Here is a 24001-nt window from a genome sequence, read left to right as displayed (position 1 = left end):
GACTCAAGGTCCAGCAGTGCAACGATAAGCCAAGCCTATAGTGCCTCCCATGACTTCACGCACACATGCACAATTTGAAAGAGAAAAATGTCTGTTTCTGTAATCCCTTTCGCTTTTACATGAAACCCTGACTGCACAATCAGGAAAAAAAGAATCATCCCCGTCTATTCATTTCTTTAAAGGATCAAGTTTGCTACCTAAACCTTTTAAGGTCCCACCATGAAAGTAGAGATCAAGGCAAAATATATATGAAATAAGGCAAAGAAAGAAACAAGGTTGAAGAAAGGGCAAGAAGCTGGAGCTACTCCAGAATCAATTCAAGGGACTCTTGCAGCTGGTTTGCTTTTCAACTTGTTTAATGGTTAATTCCCAGATTTCCTTGCTCTGTGAATCTTGTTTTGTGTTACAGTGAGTGAAAAAAGGAAGAGGATTTTTGATCCCATGGCGGCTAAAGAGAGTCAGATTGGGCACACTGGGAGAGAGGAGGGATATCTTTAATGGGCCATCTTCCTGCAGTCTCACTCCCTTGCTTTGGATGACAAGACTTAGTGAAATGAAAGAAGGGAGGAGGGGGAAGAGGACAGATTTAGCTTGGTTGTATGTGTGCATGCAAGGAAATGATTCAAGGGCTAAAGGGGCCAGAGTTAGAGAGTATGGCCATTAAACAATCTGTTTTCTTCTCCAATAATCCTTCTTTCCCACATGAGCCCAGCCAATTTATTTTCATAAATCTCTTTGATAATCTCCAGGTCTTTCATGTTGTGCACATAGACCCCGTCCTTTCCGTCTGAACGCCCTGCGCGCTCTCCCACTTGACCTGTTTGCGGTCTCAAGGGCACTTGTCAAGACAGTACAAGTTTGAGAATGTTTTTGATTGACTGAATTGATTTGTTTGTGCTGTGGTTTGGGTTGTGTTTTTAATGGTGGTGTATATTTGTGAGAGAAAGAGAAAAAGGAACATTTAAAGGATAATACACAGACCGCAGTGTGAACCGTTTCCACAGGGGAAAACTGTCAGTAAATTAGCCCTGAGTCGCCCCGAGTAACCAGGAGCACGGTTTCTGGAGAAACACGCGCTGTTTAATTTTTTCAGATTGCATTTTTCAGGACTGTGGCTGATTGCATTCACCTCCATTGTACAGAGGTGAAGGTAGAAATCTCACTGATGGTTATCTCAACCTGGAAAAACACATGAAAGAAAAACTGTCTGCAACATACAGTGGATACCATGAGAGAAGAATTTTTTTTTCATAACCCTTTTATCCCTTAAAATAATCATCCAGTTTCCTTCTGTAGCAGAAAGTATCAGCACACCATTTCCACGCTCCTCAGCCTGACACTAGTGTTACCACATGACAATTTCCTCCTTTTATGATGCTGTAATTTCCACCACATATAATAAATAAATATTTAAGAAAATAATCCCTCTGTATCTGTTCCATAATTACTCACTCCTGCTGAGTCCCGCAGATCGCCTTTGTTGCTGCATAATGATGCATTTTTACATTAGCCAATGAAATTTTTTCACGGCAGTCGGGACGACACCTGCCAACATGTGTATTCTGAACACACGTTGCGGAGGCTTCTGTCACCTGGAAGTAATTTTGAATATTATAGCAGGATTGTTGGTGTTTCTTTTAAAGTGCATTACCTACCTGCTGTGTTTGGTCAATAGCAATAAATCAATAATGCATGTTTGCAAATGCTGTTCAGAGCTAAATCACCATATTTTTCAGAAACATCTTAGCAGGAGTCATATAGCCTACTATTTTTCCCCCACACAGAAAGAAAGAAATTAAAAAAAAAAAAAAAAAGAATAATTTCTTAAACATCAATGTTATCTTTGGCAAAGAGCAACTGACTGAAGAGCAGGAAGAGAAGCCAGATATCATATCAGTGGAGTAATAGTAATAGTGATATCTCACAAGGTAGATACAACCAAAATCAATCACCTTGCAGTGGAGGAAATTGGCTCTGGTTTCAATGAGGGTTTTTCCTCATTTGATATTTCTTTGGCTGTTCCCATCACCTGCCTCAGGACAACAGATGAGTGAGCATACAGTCAGACAAGAGAATCCATACACATACTAACTGGACAGCATGTTAAAGGAATAGTTTGACATTTTGGGACATAAATTTATCAATTTTCTTGCTGAAAGTTTCATGAAAACATTGATACCACTCTCATGTTTGTGTGCTGGGGAAATAAACCTGTTAATAAGCCTTTAAAACCACAAGGAGTTGATTTTACAGTTTTTAAATGGATAAAATAAACAAGATTGTTACAGCCTTTGTATTTTAGTTTGCACATTAATATGTGGTCCATCTTATTTCTCTTTGTATGTTAATTCGTTTGCTGTACACTTGACACTGCTGTTTATGTTAAATTAGTTAACAGTACTGTGAACTGTTAGCAGGTTAGGGACCGGAAACAGATTTTTAGGCTATTTTCTTTCACACATTCAGTTTAACTCCACATGCAGGAAATTCTTGTTCAGAGCAGTAGGTAAAAGGGTGGCTGCCTCCTTTGTGTTTGGTTTTAGGTAAGTGTAGAGTCAACAGCCACATTGTGTTTCATTCAAGTTTTATTTCCCCGGCAAGGTAGCTGCGTGCTGGAGAGGCTAGGAGGAAATCTTTTGTTATTTCATTGATTTGGCTCGCTACATTTCTTTGGTTGTGCACTTTTTTATTTTGAATTTTAAGTTGGTTCACTGATCACTGACTTCTGAACAATAAACGGCATGAAAAGGCCTGATTACATTCAGTTCATGTTGCTTCCCATATCCCTTGTGTCTCCTGAGTCATAACAAAGGTTGTTAATTATTTAGCTTTAGAGATGCTGGGAGGTGGATTTTGTTCATCTTCCACAACAAGCCAGATGAGCTGTTTCTCCCTGTTTCCAGGCTTTATGCTAACATAAGCTAACTGGCTGCTGACAGTTTATCCTGAATGAAAAAAACATGAGTGTTGTATCAATTTTCTCATGTAATTCTCTGTAATAAAGTGGATAAGTGTACTTTCTAAAAATATTGAGCTATTCTGTTAAAGGAGCTATTTGTTAAGTTTTGCCATTGCTACACAGCTAATTAGCATTAACAGCTGTTTACCAGTCTAGAAAAAATGTTGTAAGTTCAACATCAAACTTCATTCCTTTACTAACCAACAGCTGTCTTCACAGGTGGAAAAAAAACCCCAGCAATGTTATCTCTCATCTCTTCCACATCTTTTCCTCTGCTGAAGTTAGCATGCTAACCAGGTAGCCCTGGTCCATCTCGTCACTTTCAGATAATGACTCACTGTAGCCTATCTGCCTAGATGCCCTGGAGACGTGGCGTGCACTATAACCTCTTATCTTGCAAACCCCACAATGGCCGAAGCTCTTGTCAAAGTCACGAAAATCACCACCAACTGCTCCTGACAAGAAACCACGACTGGGGGCAGAGAAAACGTACAAATAGCATCTTTAAGTGATACACTCAGCGAGCACTTTATTTGGAACACCATACTAATACTGGCTAGTTCATCCCTTTGCTCTTAAACAGCCTCAGTTCTTCATGTCACTGATTCCACAAAATGTCAGAAACTTTCCTTTGAGTTTCTGCTCCATGTTGAGATGGATCTCCTGCTAATCTCCTGCCAATCTCCTGTTCTACCACACCCCAAAGCTGTTCTACTGGATTCAGGTGTGAAGACTGAGGAGGTCACTGAAGTTCACTGAAAGTCACTGTCTTGTTCATGAAACCAGTTTGCACCACCAGCAGCCTGGACCGTTGACACATGGCAGGTTGGGTCCATGGATTCCTGTTGTTGATGCCAAATTCTGATCCTACCATCTGTGTGCCTCAGCAGAAATTCAGATTCATCAGACCAGACTACATATCTCCGGTCTTCAACTGTCCAGTTTGAGTGATCCTGTTCTCAAGTAAACTCTATAGGGACTGAACAACAAGCACCAACAATCATGCAGTCAAAGTCACTGAGATCACATTTTGTTCTCCATTATGCTGTTTGGTGTGATCATTAACTGAAGCTCCTGACCTGTATCTGCATGATTTTATACACTGCACTGTTACCACATGATTAACTGCTTGGATAATTGCATGAATGAGATTTTCAGTGGGTGTAGTTCAGTTCTTTTAGCCAAATGAAAACCATGTGATTAAACACTTGTGGCATGAAAGATTATAACAGTCTCATTTCTCTTTCAAGAGATGAATTAAAAAACAGCCCAAAACACAAAGACTCATGGGTTCAATGAAATCAATTGATTTTTAACATGTGACAGTCTTTCAAGCTTGGTAAATCTCACATAACTAAATGCAGTTTGCACTGACACCTCTTCATGTGATTTAACCTCTATGTTGGCCAATTGCCATAATATACCAATAAATGACCACGTTATGAGTCCATATGACTTTCGTTTATAGGACCTGGTTTTCGTGCAGTGTGGATGTTAACACAGTGTATGAATTACATTAAACTCCCTCTAGCAGGGATTGCAGCCTGTAACTCATCCGTAACCTACCTACTGTACCCATAGCCTGATCTTCCTCCAGGTGGCCTGCTTTGGTTTTGTTTTACATGAAGAGATTGGACTGGTCTTTCCATAACCAGGATAAGGTCCTCCTATAGATCAAAACAGTCAGGAAGGGAGACAACAGCAGATCCTCAAGGTGATTCAGCGCCACCTGCTGCTTTCAACATGAGGATACCTTCATCAATGACCCATACACCTACAAAAATACATACAGAAAGTAAAAAAATACCTACACTTCAATTCAGAAATGAGGACAGAAATCTCTATGAACTGCTTTTCATGAGTTGATAAATAGCATTGAACGTAACAAGTGATAGATAATGGATATGTTTGATAGCCATCTGCAACATAGAAACAAAAGCCTTTTACTTAGCACTACTCTAACACTTCTGTTTTTGCTCCCATTTTAATGAGTTTACATTAAAGATCTTACTGTATAAAATGTGTTTAAATTCGTGTCTGTGAGTATTTCTCCTTTGCCAATGTAATCCATCCACCTCACAGGTGTGGCATATCAATATGCTGATTGCACTGCATAATTATTGCCCAGGTGTGCCTTGGGCTGATCACAATAAAAGGCCACTTTAAAATATGCAGTTTTATTTAAAAAAAAAAAGAAACAAAAAGAAGACATTTATTAGGTACTGAACTGACTTGGGCTACAGATGTGCTTTTTCTTTTTCTTTCTTTTTTTTTGGGGGGGGGGGGTCGTGGAACAGAAAATTAGTCAATACCTGGTGTGGCACCTACTTTGCACATAGTTGATCAGGTTGATTGTGGCACTAAATAAAACTAAACTAAACCTTTCTATCATGCTTATGCCTCCTAACTTTCAGTATCTCTACTAATTGTGTGTTTATGGTTGTAAAATGAGGGCTTACCTTTCAAAGTAGACCAGGATTATGACTGAAAGGGGTGTACCTTTTTTTTTATTTTAAGTGCATTATTTTCGGTATTGTGCACAGAAATGAGCCTGGTGTCCAGAGACATAATTTCTGTCTCCCCCAGCACACGTCTTACAACTTGCAACTCCTGCCTTTTGCAAAAAAAAAAGTGATATCCATACGCTTTTATTTTGAAGGCGGGCTCTACTGTGTTCCGGTATTGTTCCGTGGTTTAACCCAGTGCGGTAAGGAGCTGACCGATGAATTTTAACGGGAGCGGAAAAAAAAAGATGAGAGAAAAATGAAAGAGCGAGGGAGATAGAGAGGCGTAGAGAAAGAGAGAGAGAAAGAGAGGGAGGTAGAGAGGAGAGCTGTCGGACCATCCTACCAGCCGCTTCTGTAGAGGAGGGTGAGGCTTACTAATGTATCGTTGGCTCAAGTCTTTGTTGCCGTCAAGACAAGGAAAATCTGGCGTCCATAACGGGAGCGCGCCTTTATGTAAAATGCACATTGATTATATTAATGGTGTAGTAGTGTATTCGCGCTACCCAATAGTAGTATCATCTGATCGTACTTTATCGCATCCCGTATCTCACCATTCGCATCACCACTGAGGTTAATGTCCTCTCCGATGTTTCAGGAGGGACTTGTACATTTGCTGTAATGTTTATGTACCCGGTTACAATACGGTAGGATTAATGTAGTTTGCAGGAGATCCGGGTGCTGTCGGTTTTGACAGACGGGGATCTGATGTTTCACGTTTACTATGGCAGCAGCGTGACCTGGAAACGCCGCTGTGAGCAGGCCCGTCCACCCCATCTATCAGTGTTTGACTGAGCGACAGGCTGCAGACAGTGAAGGAAAACAAACAGTGGTGCACGTCGTTGTTTGCTTTGGCTCAGATTGCAGCAGCGCACACGCTGTTTTGTGTGTTAAGGATATATATATATATATATATATATATATATATATATATATGTGTGTGTGTGTGTGTGTGTGTGTACGTGTGTCTCCACTTGGTGCCTCCGTCATATCTGTGTGTCTAATCAGACACACTGCCCCTGTCTGGTTTGCAGTGTTTCAACATGACAGCCCTGCGTCAGAGGAAGGGCAGCAAGGGGAAGGAGCACCCTCCTCTTGGTGCAGAGTTTCAGTCCCAGCAGTCCAACTGTTGCACCGATCATCACCCAGAGAAGATGTTGCATGGTGAGTGAGCCATCCTCCCACCCAGCTGATTCTCATACATGGCAGCGGTAGCAGAAGCGGAATGGCCCAGTGGCTGCAGAAAATGCCCTCTTATGGGGGGGTGAGCATGGCTGGCAGCCATCCAGTGTCTTTGGTCAGATCCAGCTCCAGGGTCAATGTTCTGTGTCTGACCCTGACCTCTGACCAGCTGTGGGTGCAGAATGGGAAGGAATGTTCGTAGTGGGGTTTAAGTGAAATGCCACATTTACATAACTCACTCTGCGGCTTAAAGCCTGCACTCTGACACCTTTTGTGCCCTCTGCATATGCAGTCACGTTTTGGATGTGTTGCATTCTTGGAGGATGTGATGAATAATGAATAAAAAATCTGAGCTTTTTTTCCACAATTTCACAGATTTAAATTTAGGTTATTGAAATTAAAGTTATTTATATGATATGAATAATCTGTATTTCACTAATATCCACTGAACAAAAGTCTCAGGTGTAACAAATAGCATTAATAATAGTTCCATTACAATTAGGTTTATGTGTTGAAATGGACTCAGTGGACTGGCTTACTGCAGGACTTTAATAAAATGCTGCCATCATAATTGTTTTTAATGACAATGGTATGTCTGGTATGACAAATCAAAAATATTTGCTGTACAAAAGAAGTCATTAAAATTTCACTTGATCGCAACAACTTAATGATGTGTTTACGTTCCTGCAGGTGATTGGTCGTGGGGGGCTATAGTCTGGACATCTGTCGGCTGGTCCGTGTCTGTTGGTCTTGGCCTGCTGTGCTGCATCTACGTGGCCACACTACACGAGAACGACCTGTGGTTCTCCAACATCAAGGTAAAGTTCCCTTCACTGTTACAATGTTTATGTCAGGTAATTATTTTGCTAACGCAGGGACACTTTAATAGAACAGATGCATGTTATTAGGTACACCTGCGCTTTTCCTATGATAACAAGTCAAAGTTGCACCTTTATTCTGTCTCGTTGTTCTGTATGAAAGGTACATATACAGAAGGGGGCGGTGGGGGGTTGGGATGTTGGACAGACCCTGAATGCCAGCATGTAATCTGAAACTGCACACTGGGGTGGCATTATGACACAGGTAAGGCATATTTAAACTGGCAGATTTTTTGACGGGGGTTTTGTGAGTTTCTCATTATACAAGAATGGAGTGAATTAGTGTTCCTGTTTACTAGAGATGATGGTACACAATAAAAGATGTTTATGGGGATGATCTCTTGCCAATCCGTTTGTCCACTGACTGTGTACCATAATGCATATCCAGATGTTTCAGTGGTTTAGTAAGAACTATAAACTTAATGGCTGAATGTCCCAATGACAATTAAACACAAAGTATTGCCACTGGGTTTGTGTCAGGCCAGGAAGAAGGTCTGGGAATGTTGGATACACATGGTCTCTTTTATCTCTTTTATGAGGCTCTTGTTAAGGAGCAGCAGAGATGGCCGGATTGATGTGTCTGACACTTTTGTATGGAGGTTATCGTAAGTTTTGACATCCATGTGTAAAACTCATCGAGAACATCACAGATGTGGATATTTGCAGATGGAAAATGTCTGAACTTCAAAAAGCTAAAAAATTCCACTCACATTTTCTGCTTATCTCAAGAGGAAATGTAGCTTCAATATAAATGCCGATCAGACATTCTCCCCTCATCCAGTTTTCCCCCTAAAATATCCTGCAAGCACGTCATAAACACTTCATCCTGAAATGGGATGATTGTTTTTCCATGCACTGCAGAGGATTGATTCTTCAAGCCCGTTAAAAGAACCATGTGAAGTCGTGAAACACCGGGGCAACTGGTTGTTGCACAGTCCTTTTTAGAGTCTGATCAGTGTACAGCAGCAGAACATTGTGCCCTGCCAGATATGATGTCATTTTTAAATCCCTCTTGCAGAGCTTCACCAACACTCTGGTTCAGGCTGAGATGCACAGAGCAGATTTTGACCTGGTTGACATGGCAGAACAGATTGCTCTGTCATAGTCATAACGGGGCCAAAATGTAAATGAACACTGTTGCTTTGTGTTGTGTTTGCCACATTTAGAGGTGCAGTAATAGTCATGTGTTTTGAGTCCACTGAGGCAAGGATTGCAGGTCACTCTGGTATGGCCCATTTTAGTCTCATGTTGTGTGGTTTGCAGATGATGTTACAATATTATAGGATGAGTTTTTGTTTAAACAAGACTAGGTCAAAACCTAGTATACTGCTGGACTGTGTATGGTCAATGTGCGAAAGTAAGGATGTAGATGAGATGCTGATTTTATAACCGACAGACAAAAATGTTCTGAGGATTTCTAGCAGTGTAAATTTCAACTGCTAGTCAGAGATGGGACTACATCAATACCAACCGCAACCTAACCCACTCCTCTCCTGTTAGTTAGCTTGCTATGTTCCCTAGTCACATAGCCATGTCCAACTTTGCCTGTTGGCAGCACAAAGCAAAAACAAACGCTGATAGTGATGGTGAGGTTGCTGAAGGGAAAAAACCATCCGGACGACAGCTAGTGTTGTAGAGCCAAAACACAATGCCGCTCAACTCCCCAGAGGCAATAACTGAAGCCATGAGTGGTTTTTACAATTTTTTTGATTTTGTGTTTTATTGCTGCTACAATTTTATCTGTTTTGTTTTTGTATCAGATCGTGGATCATGTATCTAGATTGGTATCAAGTCTTGGGGTTAGTTGCTGTACACACCCCTAACCATAGCAGAACTATTCTTGCTGTTATGAATTAAATGATAAATCCATGGTCAAACAGCTCTATGACAGACATTTACCTAGAGTGTATAAATCATAAATACTTAAAGTTCAAAAACTATGTTGACTATGTTGATTTTGAGTTCATCGCTAGAAAGTTTTTCAGTTTGGTGGGAGCTGGTCTTTGCCAATACAGAGTAACCGTACCTGAGAGCAGAGGGCCATCTGTACATATTGGTTCAGATTTTGAAGCATTATTCTAATCGCAGACCAGACTTAAATTTTTGCGTGGAACAGAAGAGAGAGTGAGGAATAAAACAAAACAAATGAACAGACAGACCCCCAAAAAACCTACCACTCACAATTAGTCTCATCCGTCAGCGGTGTATTGCTGTGCCAGCCAGGTGCTTCATCTGTTTCTCATGCAAATGAACAGTGCGTCTTGACCCACATCGAGACAATCTGCACAGGGTAATTTGTGAGTTTTTGTCACAGGGAGACAAAGCAGCACATCCAGTTAATTGAGCGGAGTCCACAGGGACACAGATTGTGGTCCTGTGCTGTCTTGTTTCTGCTCATGTGTGTATGTGAAGGGTAGAGGCAGGCAGATGCTTTCATGTATTAAAAATGCAGGTCACTTTACTGGTGAACATTTCCCCAAAATGTTCCCACATAACAGGGCTCCTGGCTGACATCATCACACATTGAACACGTGTGTGTGTGTGTGTGTGTGTGTGTGTGTGTGTGTGTGTGTGTGTGTGTGTGTGTGTGTGTGTGTGTGTGTGTGTGTGTGTGTGTGTGTGTGTGTGTGTGTGTGTGTGTGTGTGTGTGTGTGTGTGTGTGTGCGCGTGTGTGTGTGAGAAGTGTTTCCTGCTGTTAATGCTATCAGTGACTCTTTCTAAGGCTATGATCACACAGAGCTGCCTCAATGTGAAAATGCTCTTTACAAGTAACGGCAACATGTGTCCACACTTGCACATTCAGACTGCTTTCGTCAACACTAAAAAGCCCACACAATAACAAAACTCTTACTTCAAATCTCTTACAATCTCTTTTGGTCAGCAAACAACAAAAACATGCATCACAGCCAGCCTCTTGTCAGGAGTTGGACAGACAGCCTGGTTAAGGCAGCAGTACACCCAATCAGAGCTGCATGTTGGACGGTGGAACAGCTTTGGAAACCCCCTCACCACAGCTTTTTAGGGGGCTGTGTCTGACAATTCATGTAGCTTTCTGAAACTGACAGTCCAACATTCAGACCCACCTCTTCCAGTACTTGGTCAGGTATGTGGAGGTGAGAATGTAAGCTGGGTTTGAACTTCTTTCTCAAGCTCTCTTTTTCTTGTGTTACACAACCATTTATGGCAAAAAGAGTGCATGTCTCCCAGGAGAGACTGTCTGAAAATGTGTTGGCATTATCCCCCCTATTTAAATGGTAACAAGTCTCCCTTCTCGCTCCATCTTACAGTGCGGTCAATCATGCCAGGTATAAACACACATTGTGTATAAACACATTTTCCAACATGGTTGGACAATGCAGTTGTTTTTGCACAATCTGGCTCTTAAGCTATGTCCATACCGCTATATTTCATTTTAAAACAAAAAGTAGAGTAGCTTTTTAGCTCTGTATCAGAGATTAATTCCGTCCATACTATCACCCCTGAAAATGCATATCACATGACCATTCATGTACACTGGAAATGTGTGTGCCAGCGTAAAGAGGAAGCAGATTGTCGACTCTGCAGTTGGATAGTTGCAGAAAATGATATTAATGAGGAACAGCAAAGGCAATGGTAGCGTTAAAATGCAGAATTTAACTGAACAACAGCTGCTGGCAAAAACAACAAGGTCAGCAATGCTTGTAATTCGTTATACATGTTGCATTCATCACTGGTAAAACCCAATCAGCGGCCTTGGGTGTTTACATCATCGTTTCCAACGCTCTCAGTTTTTGAGCCTCCAGACTACAACGCAACCCCAGAGTTTTCAAACTTTCTCTCCTACTCTCTGTGTTCACATACACAGTATTTTAATGCAGCCAAATTCTCAGTAAAGCGTGTGGACACCACGTAAACGTAGCAAAAGTAATGCGTTTTAAAACTAAAATGTAATGGTGTGGCCTTAGGCTGTGCTCAGACAGACATTAGCACAGCTCCCTCCATTCTTTTCAATGACGCCCCTGCAATGGCACAGCAGGGTTGTCGACACTAAAGGCTCCAATAACAAATTGCAGGATCAACTGTCAGAAAAGTAAAGATTCAGATCAACCTTTCCTCTTGCTGTGTTTGCCAGTCAAACTTGTGCAAATGCATTTTTTCCGGTTAATTTTTCTAATGTGAATGGCATATTTGTTCTGTTTATCTTGTAATTGTACAGACAGAGGATAGAGATTGTTGAAGTGATACCCTCAAACTGGACTCAGAGAATTGGATTTTTGTTTGCACAATTAAACGCTGTGAATTAGTCCTTTTTTCCTGTGGAAGATGCATGGAGATCTGTCTTTATTGGAATTCATCATCTCACTGGTACCTGAAACAACCATGTCCCCATCAACGCAGCTCATTGTGTATGTGGCTGTGTTTTTTTTTTTTTTTTTTTTTTTTTTTTTTTTTTTAATGCAGAGCTGTTTTCATTCTGAACCCCTGGTAAAATTTCTGCTGAGTTTCTCCTGCTCTTTGTAATTACTAATGATGTGTTTTAATACAGCTGAACTCATCATTTAGTTATCATTCACATAAATTTCCATCTCTGTTATCAGACAACTAAATTAACATAAAATAACAATCACAAGCTAGTTGAATTACTAACTCTCAACAAGACAAACAGTAATTCCTGCGCTGCTGCACTGAGATGTTGATCAAAACACTTTTCTAAGACTGCAAAGTTGTCTGACATAATAAACCTTAATACAGGTTAATGACAACACTAGGCAGGGGTTTCTGTGTGTTTTGTTTTGTACTTCTATACAATAGCAGTACTATTTTCAGATTTTGAATCCTAACTCTGATTCCACATGCTACATTGTCCAGAAAAAAACACACACGCACTTTTCCGAGCCGCAGCAACACACTATTCAGATGCTTGTGGCCGTGCCAGCTGATGGCTTGAACTCCCCGCTGTCAGTGAACTACTTGCTGTTTCTTCCTCAGCCAGTGACGTGATGTATTTAATTTCCTGTCCTTAGAGACCCACTGTCTCTCTCTCTCTCTCTCTCTCTGTCTCTCACTTTTACTCTTCTGCTCACTCTCTCACACACATGCTCTCTAAAGTGTGTCTTGGTCAAGCAGGATGGAAAGAGCCATGAGACACGCTGGAAAGCAATTTGTGAGTTTTGAAGTCCCTCCTGCTTGGTATTGCTACTTTGCGGTTGTTGCTGCCTGACCTGACCCTGCATGACTGATCGTATCGGGGTGTTGGCAGTCAGTGGAGAAGCTGCCGTTTAACAGAAAGGGCACCATGTTTGGCTGCACTGGCCATGGTCCAGCGCTACATCAGCGAATGTCCGTGACTGAGTGAGTGAGTGAGTGATCAAGTTACACCATTAGCCGGCCGAATGTTGGCTGCTGTTCTTTCAAAATGACTGAGCGTGAACATTTATTGATTTGCCGTTTCTATCTTGTCATCATTGGGTGTTTACAGCGTATCCAAAACAGTTTTCAACAGTTCTTACTATATTTAGTCAAATAGTGACTGGGGCTTTTAGTTACCTCAACTGCAGCAGGAAACAGGGTTTTTTTTTGGGGCAGACATGTATTAGAGGCTGGTCTCTATTTCTGATTCCCTCTGTTTGTTATGTAAAAGTGGTCATATCAGTATTTTAGTATGATGCCTCGTTTTGAACCGCTCCTGTTTGCCCTGTTATTTCAACACTCTCTGTAATGGTTTCAAAATAAAAGCCCTCTAGTGTTTCAGCCTTTGTTCCTTAACAGGGCTGTGTTGACGTGCTGCAGTAAGCGTATCATCTCTCTTTTTTTGTTTTTGACGAGCCCAATGATGTGTCGACCCACCAGGATTCCAGTCTGACTATGGAACAGTGTGTGGTGCAAACAACAATAAAATCAGCGCTATATGTCATCGCTCGGGGTCATGTGACAGTAGCCTATTTACTTTTATGTTGACAGTATGTTGTGCTATTGCGTTTAGAGATCTCTTTCTATTAAATATTGTCATTTATGAATAAGTGTTTTGGCACGCCTGGCTGAGTGGCGCTATCCATGGTACTGAAAGGGTGGATTTAACTGTGGCATGTTAAATTAGCATTTTAAACCTTATGTTTTGTTGTGTATGATCACATCCCTCATTTTTCGGCATGAGGAAAGGAAATGGCACATGGTCAGTCTGGGAAGAAAATTCTTTCACAAATCGCACCCTGCAAACACCCATACATGGTCCAGCCATATAGTTTATACTTAGCCTATTAATGATCACAAGTGGTTTCCTCACTCCATGTTGTTGAGGGAATGTGGTAGCAGTGTTGAGGTTGAGGTTAATGGGTCTGGAGAGCTTATTAACAAGTTCTTCTTGCTCTTTTGCTATGTCTCTCTTTTACACACACTATTTACAATGCTTATTATCACTTCTTCTACGTATGCAGTCAGACAGCTGGCTTAATCTGGCCTCTTGAATTCATCAGGTGTGAAGTCATGTCCATGTTGGTCCCAGTGCCCAGCGGGGTTTATTTCAGACATGTGCTCACAGCTTGAAACTAGTTCCAAATCCACGAACCCTCTGACAACTGTTCCCCGCATTTTCCGAATGATGTTCCAACATGTTCCCCTCACTGCTCCCCACCCCCATCCATCTTATTCTTTTCCTGCGTGCATGCGTATTTTTATAGACAAGAGGTCACCAGTAGTCAACTCTCTTTTCTTTCCCTCCCCCTGGCTGCTCCACTTATCTGCAACCTATCCTGTTGTTTGCAGACTTACTATAGCTCAGCCTTTACTTTGCTTTTGTCTTCCTGCATAGTAGCTGCTTTTTGTCTTGAAGTCTCTGTTGGAGTTCAGGGGAGGCGGAGGTCGTCCATGTTTAGGCTCTGGAAGACATAAAGTAGAGGAGAGACGAAGTAAAGCCAATGCTGGACCAACCCTTGGATTCTTCAAGCACCACATCAGAGAGACAGGAGTTATTCAAAGAACCATAAAAAGGGAATGATAACGGAGAGAAGAAGAGAGAAGAGGACTGGTGCCTTCGGTGAAGTGAACTAGCTTTCAGGGTAATGAGCAATGTGTGAACTTGTTAACTAGGCTTATTCTCTTCGACCTTAATTTAAACTGAGGATTAGCCATCTCATCAAAGTTCTTGGTGAAAAGCCAAGGCTTGTTTTGCCTCGGGCAAACTCAAAAGAAGGATTGGGAAGGAAACTAGCTGCTCATTCCCTTGGAGAAAGCTTTTGCATATTTCCTTTGGCAAGGAACTTGAAGCGATTAAAAAGCTAATTTATTTGGACTGACTTCAAGAAAAGAAAAACACACCGCATTTACATTTATTACTGTAATGGATTTGGATCAGTTCTATAGCTGAAGCCAGAAGCATGCTGTTTATCTACCTGGATTCAGCTCATCAAAGGATCCAAGAATTTATTGATAATCTCCGTCTTCTCAGGCAATGGAGCTTCGTAAGAGAGTCAAGCTGAACAAGCTAGAAACTAATTTGGGCTTTTCACAAGATGATAGCAGTGACTTGATGTGGGGGGCAGCGAGATCAAATGCCGCGCAGGAGGAGGGCAGAGGGAACGTTTCTCTGTGTGGAGGATCAGGTACTTGTTCCGGGTCAGACATTCCATCCTGGTGGTCTTGGCGACGGTGTGTTTCCATGGCCGCAGGTTTGCTCCTGGCTGGGCTGCTGGCACTGACTCAGGCCTGGTGTGTTAACGCCATACACGAGAATCTGCTGTGGTTCTCTCAGCTCATGGTAGGAGTTATTTCCTGTATTATTGACACTGTTTTTATTTGAGCCTTAAATTAACCGAGCACATCACACACAAGCTCTTACTCGCTGTAGCTGAAATGGAAAGTTTTTTTTATTAAACGGGAATTAATCATAAATCATATTCATTCTAGAATAAACCACATTTATTCATCTATGCCTACACTTTTGCAGAATTATTACATGAACCAAAGTGTTTAATGTCTGCTTTTTTGTCAAGCAGACATCCATCTAGACATGTCACTTGTCAGAGCCTCGTGATCTGGGATGTTGAGTAATTGCAGGGTTGGTTGTTTGATCCCCAGCTTCTTCTTGTCCTGCTCACATGTCACATTGTCCTTGAGCAAGACACTAAACCCCAAATTTCTGCTGAAAGGCTGGCCCAGCGCCTTTTATTGAGTTGAGTGTGTGTTGAGGGATGAATGAGTGGCAAATGTTAAGTGCATTGTCTGCTCAGTTAGAAAAGTGTTATTTGCAGCATACAGCAGGAGTAACAACAGAGGGTAAGGTATAAACAAAGATCCTAGTAGCAGCAGTGCCCCTGGATTTGAGAACCGCTGGTTTATTGACTAATGTTAGTTAAACAAACCCTAACTACAGGGATATCTGCTGATGGTGCATTCTGACGTTTTTACTGGAGAACTTAATCTCCAGCCACATTAAGAGCCATCCTTTATGTTATCAGTGACACCTGTGTCCTTCCTGAAATGTCTGCTGGGAAAAGGCCCATGGAATGAAAAAGTAGTAGCCTATCCATTGCATGGACAGTCCCACAATGCAATCCATCACATTTTGCACAGATGGTTTATACATTTACAGATGTGCAACAATCTAACTCTCTGATCATGCGCATTGAAGATAAGTTTCCAAAATCACAATTTACTGCTCACTCAAACTACTGACTCTCTGTTATATATGGTTGTGGCTGAGCGATCGATTGAGTGAATTCAGACACAACTTATATTTAGGAGTTTATGATATACATAAACATGGATTTAACAGCTGGCAGATGTGATAGTTCTGCCATCAACACACGTGAAAAAGCCAAACATGATGTAGTAGCCTCTTAAAGTTTCACCTTAACTTATGCTTCTTTATTGGGACTACTGCAGATGTGAAATCAGACATGAAGTCCAGCAAGTCCAGAAGTTGTGATGTTAAGTGTGTTTGGCTATAACTGTGTCTGCACCACCCACACACTGTATTGTTCCCATAAGTGTAGATAGAGATGAAAAATGGGGTTTGGTTCTGGGACCAAGGGTTAGGGAGAAATCTAATCATTGGTGGTAGAGGTATTTTGGTGAAAAAAGAGCACTGGAGTCCAGGATGTCTTATACTGAGGATGTTTATTTAAGCTTGATCGAGGAGAAAGGAGGAATCATCAATACAGACTGTGCATGATCTCATCTCAATTCTGAAGCAGGGACCCCTGTGGTCAGCCTTTATGCACTTTGAAAGGTTACTGTAGGTAGCATACAATCCATATTCGGTCAAATATGGAAAGAAGATGGAGAGGAGGGATGTGTAAATAAACTATTGGTCCATTAACATTAAACAAGGAAACATGATTTACACACACCCAGGTGCTGATCTCAGAACACCAAGCCACTTGTTACTGACCATCCAAGGTCTTCTGTTATCAATCGGGGTACCAGCAATATCAACAGAAAACAGCTGTGTCTGGAGGTTCACCTCCTGTAAGATTTAACGCGGTAGCTGTGGCGCTGACCTAGAGCCTCACCCTGACTTTTCACCCTGAGTCAGTCACTCACGGTGGACAAATTAGGAAATTCCCTCACACCAAGCAGCTGCCTTTTGCTGAGGAGTCGGGTTAGGGAGCTGCTTCCTCTCTCATCCAGACAGCAGGAACAAGGCAGCAGACTGCTGCCACAGCTGTCATGTTTCAGTGTAGTGTGAAGGGCTTAATTGTTATATAACTTGCTCTAAATATTAAACATCTGTAATTTTTACCTTTGGTCCACACACTGACACAAAGTCATCCTTCCTACAATGTAGTGGGCCAAGAAATGTAGTAAATCAAATAACAGTTCTGAAATTCACCACAGTACTGTATGGATGATTTTGAAATGGTGATGCTGTAGCTGGACTCCTTCATCTGCTCATTTTTCAAAGAGCTTTTGATGCACAACTGGCCAAAAGCCTACATACTATTAACAGACTAATATGACCAGTCCAAACATCAATCAAGTTAAGTGCAAGAGGTGTAAGGTTCTCATTTGTTACAAAGGAGCACTAAAAATAACATCTGGAAAAAAAAAAATTTGCATGCACCCTACACATGCACGGACCCTGACCTCAGGCCCAGACTGTCTGGGCTTAGCCCCAAACCTTGTCAGGTCCTAGAAATGCCCCTGGTATTTATGTGTTCAAATAGTATGAGAATGTAGGTGGAGCTATGCTGGGGGTTTGCTGAAGTCACTAGATTTAGAGTGTGTTCATTTTCCAACCTAATGCAGGTGCTACAAAATGAATCGGACTGTCAGGGAGAGTTAAGGACAAGTCTGTACACACTCAATCCCCTTGTCCTGGGAAGATTTAAGTAAGTAATTAAGTAGGTTAAGTGAACACCTATGTGGCTGGACCATGTGGCTGTGGAGGATCCTTGGGGTGAAAACTCCTCTTAACATTGTTTTCACTCTCAGTACTGTCTCAGTCTTGTTCTTGCATTTGTACATCTTGTACAGAGGTGTGTAAAATATTAGGACTGATGTCTGTCTCACTCAAACCATGTCACCCTGGTTCCTTCCACAAAAAGCCAATGGGATTTTTACATTTGCTTTTGGATTACCACAGGAAATGATAATAATAACTAACACGTTTTGTTCAGCAGGATAATCTTCACTGATCAACATCACTTTTATGATTTTCGAAACCTATATACAATCACCAGAAGTAAAAAGCTAATGTTTGGTTACAGCAAACTACACCAAGGTCACATGACTTCAACGTCACCACCAGTAAACTTCAATTTGATTTAGCTCTTACCTCGTCTACAAAAGCCTCTCCTCTAGTAATAGTTTACAAAAGCGTGAGTAGAAACACAGTGAGGCTATAAAGGTGGACTGGTGAGTAAATTGGTGTATTTGGCATGATTACATTTAAAGTCCCCAAAAACCTCTGTAGTCCCATTCAACCACTTGTTAGCAACCAGCCTTTTTTAAGAGACATATAAGCTTAAAGAAATCAGGACTGGGGTATTTACTGATGAATTTTATGTTGTAGAATAAAACATGAAAATATCTTGAGCTTGTGTTAACCACAGACCTTATTTCAGTCATCTAACCAGAAAACTATTTAAAAAAACAAGAACCAGAGGTGCTAAAATGTTACCTAATTACCGTATTTTAGGACTCATTCCTGTGGCACTCTTATCACTTTAGTAATTGACCACATCTGCTGTGAGGTGACTGGGTATGATGATCTGCAGGACACCAAGGACCGACATTAAATAGCCAGGCTAATAACATTCAGCCATCAGTTCCTCTTCATTTAGGGTAGGGGTGGGGCTACAGGCTACAAAGTGACATTTTGGGGAACATTTTACATGCAAATTCTATTGGAATGTCACTTCATGGTGGATTTGTGTATTTTCCAGCATAATGGCTTTGGTTGTAATGCAAATGGGAAAATGCAGGGGCTGTTCCTTTTTTAGTCATTTAGTCACCACATCAATGTTCTATCAATTTTATGTCCATTAGTTGTTTTTCTAGGTCTTTTTTATATGGTCTTTTCGAGGGATGAGTGTTTTATCATACGTGATTACTGGAAAAAGGATCACATGAATGGCATCATAATAATACTCAGAAATATGCTTTGGTTTTTAATAAGCCGATTTCAAGGTCCATGGGAATGACCGCATTCATCTGTGGAGGGACAATAATCCTGGAGAAACAATTTGACAGACTTTTAGTTAAATCACACAACCAAAAGAAATCTATCACTATAGTAAAACAGTTTCTTTTTAGTTAGGCACAGCTTTAAAAACTATTAACAAACTGAATGTGATGTGAATATTCTGCAGCCTGTTGTCCACTGTTTGCTCTCTCTTTTTACCCCCCACTGGAACAGTAATCATGCGTAGCAAGGCAGAAATCTCTTGGGAAGACATCCTACACACACACACACACACACACACACACACACACACACACACACACTGTGTTACGTGTCTTATTGTTACTGTTGAGGATTATAAGTGTCTTAGCTGCTTTGTCTCTGTCCTCTGAGTTTCTGTCATATCTTGCCAAGATCTCTGTTTTCCATATTGACGAGAACAGAAGTTTCATATAACCAAATTCCCCTTTTTGCTTTCAGGAAGTGGAGCGGGAGATTTCCTTTCGAACAGAGTGTGGACTCTACTACTCTTACTACAAGCAAATGCTGCTGGCCCCCTCCATACAGGAAGGTATACACTATGTTACCTTCTTCCTACAGTAGTAACCGTAACCGTAATCAGTATTTCTAAGGCCAAGAAACATATCACTAACTCATAATGTTATCTTGTCAGGTGACAGGTTTGAAAAAGTCCCATTCATTACCAACCCTGTTCAAGTAGCAATTGCTTACTGTGTGGAATGGATGCTATCAGGGTTTTGGCTAACGTTAGCATCTATGTCCTGCTCTTTATTTAATTTGGGGAGGTTAACATCCCTGAAAGCATTACGTTTGCCAGACATACATACTTGTTCGTCTTCATCCTAAAAGTCTTTTCTTTTATAACATTAATAGTGTGATTTTACATTGTCTAACATCTTACTTGCAATGCTATCTCCATGTCTCCTACATGTATGGTCAACTGATGAGGAAGCTGTCAGATTAAGCCTCAGTGTTTTTCAGTTTATTTAGCTTTCAAACATATTTACCTTGTACAGGATGAAATGAGTCAGCTGGCTAACATTAGCTTAATTAGGCAGCTAGCTACAGCTGATAAAATCTGCCAATGACAGTCATTTTTTCCAGCTGGCAACATCGGCAGCCACCCGGAGAGGTAGATCAAATCAAGGACCAGTGTTACAAAAATGATGAAACTACATTTGTGCCACAGGGGAACTGAAACTTCACATGCATAGCAACAGTAACTAAGGCAAGCAGGGCTTACCAAACAGTCAAGTAGTAGACAATGGCTGTATAAAATCACATAATCTAGCATTTCACGGATGTTTTGAGAATTGTAATTTTGTGAAACTGCTGTAACTACATGCTGTAACATGGTCTAGTGATATTTCAAAATGACCAGTCTTCAGAAATGAACATTTTTATTGTATGGATGTCACTAGATGGATTTCTCTACCTACTCCTACAACGAGAATGAAACTTTTTTGCCTTCCATTTTCTATGCAGACCAAACAAATCACTGCACTTTCACTGCAGAAATTAGTTCAGTTATTTTGTTCCCATTATCATGCAAAATTCCTCGTTGGAAACATGCCTAATTTTAGACTACGGCAAATAAGTAAGCTGTATGGTAATCAGTGGAGGAATTGGCTGACCTCCCTCTTTCTGTCTCACTCTGGTTCGCTTCTTTTCCTGTTGCACTTGAGGGACGGCAGAGTGGCTTGACATGTGGAAACTACAGTAGGTTTAAGTGCTAAGTGTGAGGCAGGGAGGAGAGGGAAAGATGGAGTGATGATGTAATGGAGGAAATGAGGGAATAAATGATTGATGTGGGAAAGGAAAAAGAAAGGAAGCAAGGATGGAAGAAAAAGGATAGAAGGATACATGAATGGAGAAAATATAAGGATACAGAAGCAGGGATGAGAGGAAAGGTATAACAGACAGATGGGAAGGATAAAGGAGTTAAGATAGATAAGAGGAATCAAAGTGAGAGAGGAAAGAATGGCTCATAGAAGGAGGAAAGAAGAGGGATAAAGCAAAATTGACGGTTCAGAAGAATGAATGAATGAAGAAGACATGGAAATGAATGAATGAAGTGGATTGGTATGTGTGTGTGTGTGTGTGTGTGTGTTTGGTTAATGTAAAGTGTACTTTGTTTATGGAAAACTGTGCTGGTTTTTATGGTCTTACATGGATCAAGAACATAGCAGGCATCAGGCTGACACATCCCAGCCTGCAGCAGAAACTCGGCTCTCTACTGCTTCTTTGGTGTCGCACTTTATTTCAGTCAAATGAAATACATAGTAATGTTACACTGCTCCCAGCGCCCAATATGGAATACTGACACCAGTGTGTGTCACTACCGGTCTCACTGCATGGCAGGATAATGCCATTGTTAAAGAATAATTTTGGTTTATTACAACTTGGGTCTATTTAAGTAGCTTTTGCCATCCTATCTATAAAAATACCATTGAACTCACCAGAGTAATTGCTGAGAAAAGGGAAAAGAAGTCAGACAGGGCAAGAAGACAGGTTGTGAACAAAGCACGCACGCATGCACGCACTTTACAGTTTTACATGCTGCTTCAATTTTGACCTGCTGTACTTGGTGTAGTTGTATTTTTTCTGTGCTGTGAGGGATTATTACCAACATTTCAGGTGTGTTCACTTTAAGTTTTACATGGTAAAATAATCTGGCTAAGCTATTTACTTATAGACAACGTATCTCTTGTCTGACCGTTCAGATTGCTTTTTGTGTTGGACTTTTTGTTGCCATGTGTCCAGATTTCAGTAGTTACTTTTGTGAGTTCAATGTTACAAAAGGTAAAGTTGCAAAAACAAAACCCAAGTCATAATAAACCTGAATTAATCCTCTAAACCTAAAATAACAGATATATTTATTTACCACTTGGGAGCGGCAGAAACACACACACACACACACATATATATATAAATTATCACCTTTTAAGTTGACATTGTGAACTTGTTTGCAAACAGTTGCCTACAGATATGCAGCAACATTTGCAGTTGTGTTTGTGCCAAATGTCAGTCCAATATCTACCTTCCTGTCAGCTTTGTTGTGCTCGTCATCAACTCCTGAGGAAAATATCTCGCTCTTGCTGCTAAATGCCACACTGTGTTCTCCAGCTCTGCTCTTTGGTGCTGGACAGGAACTCTACAGGGGTTTTTTTTTATTTCTTTTATAGCTTTTTTGCACAGCTGCTGCTGTTTGAGAGTGACCAAAATCAGTAAAGTTACAAACCATCAAACCAAAACATCAACTGATGCTAAAAAAACTCCATAGAGCCAAGGAGAGCTGCAGAGTCGTGTGATAATTATGATAAGATAAGATATTCCTTTATTAGTCCCACAGTGGGGAAATTTGCTGTGTTACAGCAGCAAAGTGACAGTACAAAGAAAGAAAAATTGCAAAATGACAATATCAAGTACTTAGAAAATATAATATAATATAATATAATATAAAAACTCACTCAGGACTGTTGTGGAGAGATGCATGCAATGTAAGATGGAGGCCATCTTGGACAATACCAACCATCCTCTCCACAACATTGTGGCAGGAGATTGTGGCTACAGCCGCAGCAAACGTCTCATCTCACTGCGCTGCAGAACAGAGAGGTTCAGGAGATCCTTTGCTCCAGCTGCCATCAGGCTATACAACACCTCAGCCAAAGGATGCAGACTAATCTAATTATTATTGTTTATTTATTATTAACTGTTTTTATTATTATCAACTATAAATAAATCTATCTATCTAATCTATATGTAAAATTAAATATTTAAATATAACAAAAAACAAAAGAATAGCAGCAGAGAAGTGATATTGTATAGATGGTGTGTTAAATTATTGCGCATGGTGAATTGTCATCTTTGGTGTGTGTGGTCTACAGAGTGCAGAGTTTGTGTGTTTGTCAGTCAGTATTGGTCCATTGTTAATATGCAGTAGAAATATTGCTTACAGAGCTTTGAATGTTCTTTGGTAGTATTCCCTCATCTCTAGGATTTCCTGCAGGAAATTGTTTAGCGGAGGTAGGAAGAAAGCTGATAATTTATTGTACCTAGGAGTACAAATAAAGTATCCTATAACCTAAACTACCTAGATCTTGACTGTGTTGATCTCTGTATAAAGGTGTATCTCTAATGTTGCCATGTTTGCTCTGTTTAATACTATAAGCCCTCTGTTACTGCCTCCCAAACGTTAATGTTTTATTTGATTAAAATTGAATAAAATGATAAATTTTTATGCCTCAGTGCTGGAGGCATTATCTTTTTGGGCTTTCTGTCCCATTCTCTTAAATGTGATATCTCAGTAACACCTTGAGGGAATTTCTTCAAAATTGGTACAGGCGTTCACTTGGACTCAAGGATGAACTGATTAGAATTTGGTGGTTGAAGGTCAACGGTCACTGTGACCTTACAAACCATGTCTTTGGCCATTACTCACATATTCAGACACACAAATAAACTAATCATGACACAATTTAACACAAATGTCTAATAGGATAAAATGATGAAGTTAAGACATTTTTCCAACTTTACTGTGACATCATAATGTTCTGCTACAACACTTTTTTACCATTATTCAACAATGTGACTGAGGAAGGAGAGATTGTGACCACATTTCCTGCAACTTGGCTGGTTGGTGGAGGGATACAACCGCAAGGTGGTAATTTAGTTATGATGTTAGTGGAGGTTGCCCACATCTCCCACAAAATACTGCAGGAAACCCTGACATATTTTGATGTTGTATTTATCTTCAGTTACTGGTGTGTTTTTTTTTTTCTTTCTTTTTCTTTTTTGAGAAAAAGCAGCACAACACAGCGGATGTTTTTTAAATTCAGCAAAGGAAGTGATGTTT

The 24001-nt window shown here is 40.7% G+C and overlaps 1 protein-coding gene across 3 annotated transcripts in view; it reads left to right on the top strand.

The window, feature by feature from the left end:
- The first annotated feature begins 5631 nt into the window (after positions 1–5631).
- The window catches only part of dpy19l3 (dpy-19 like C-mannosyltransferase 3), a 65234-nt gene continuing 46864 nt past the window's right edge, over positions 5632–24001 (top strand). For 2 of the 3 annotated variants that reach the window (XM_056399792.1, XM_056399710.1), the window contains exons 1-4: positions 5632–5830; positions 6498–6627; positions 7336–7463; positions 19606–19696. In XM_056399792.1, coding sequence (XP_056255767.1) covers positions 6507–6627; positions 7336–7463; positions 19606–19696 — 340 coding nt within the window. In that variant the 5' untranslated portion in view covers positions 5632–5830; positions 6498–6506. Of the gene's footprint in view, positions 5831–6497; positions 6628–7335; positions 7464–7674; positions 7729–19605; positions 19697–24001 lie in introns of those variants that run through there. The other variant, XM_056399858.1, reaches the window with a different exon arrangement.

Source organism: Seriola aureovittata, chromosome 1 (genome assembly GCF_021018895.1).
Source record: "Seriola aureovittata isolate HTS-2021-v1 ecotype China chromosome 1, ASM2101889v1, whole genome shotgun sequence".
Classification (NCBI taxonomy): domain Eukaryota; kingdom Metazoa; phylum Chordata; class Actinopteri; order Carangiformes; family Carangidae; genus Seriola; species Seriola aureovittata.
Note: the sequence above shows the minus strand (reverse complement) of the source record. Positions and strands in the feature narration are given on the sequence as shown.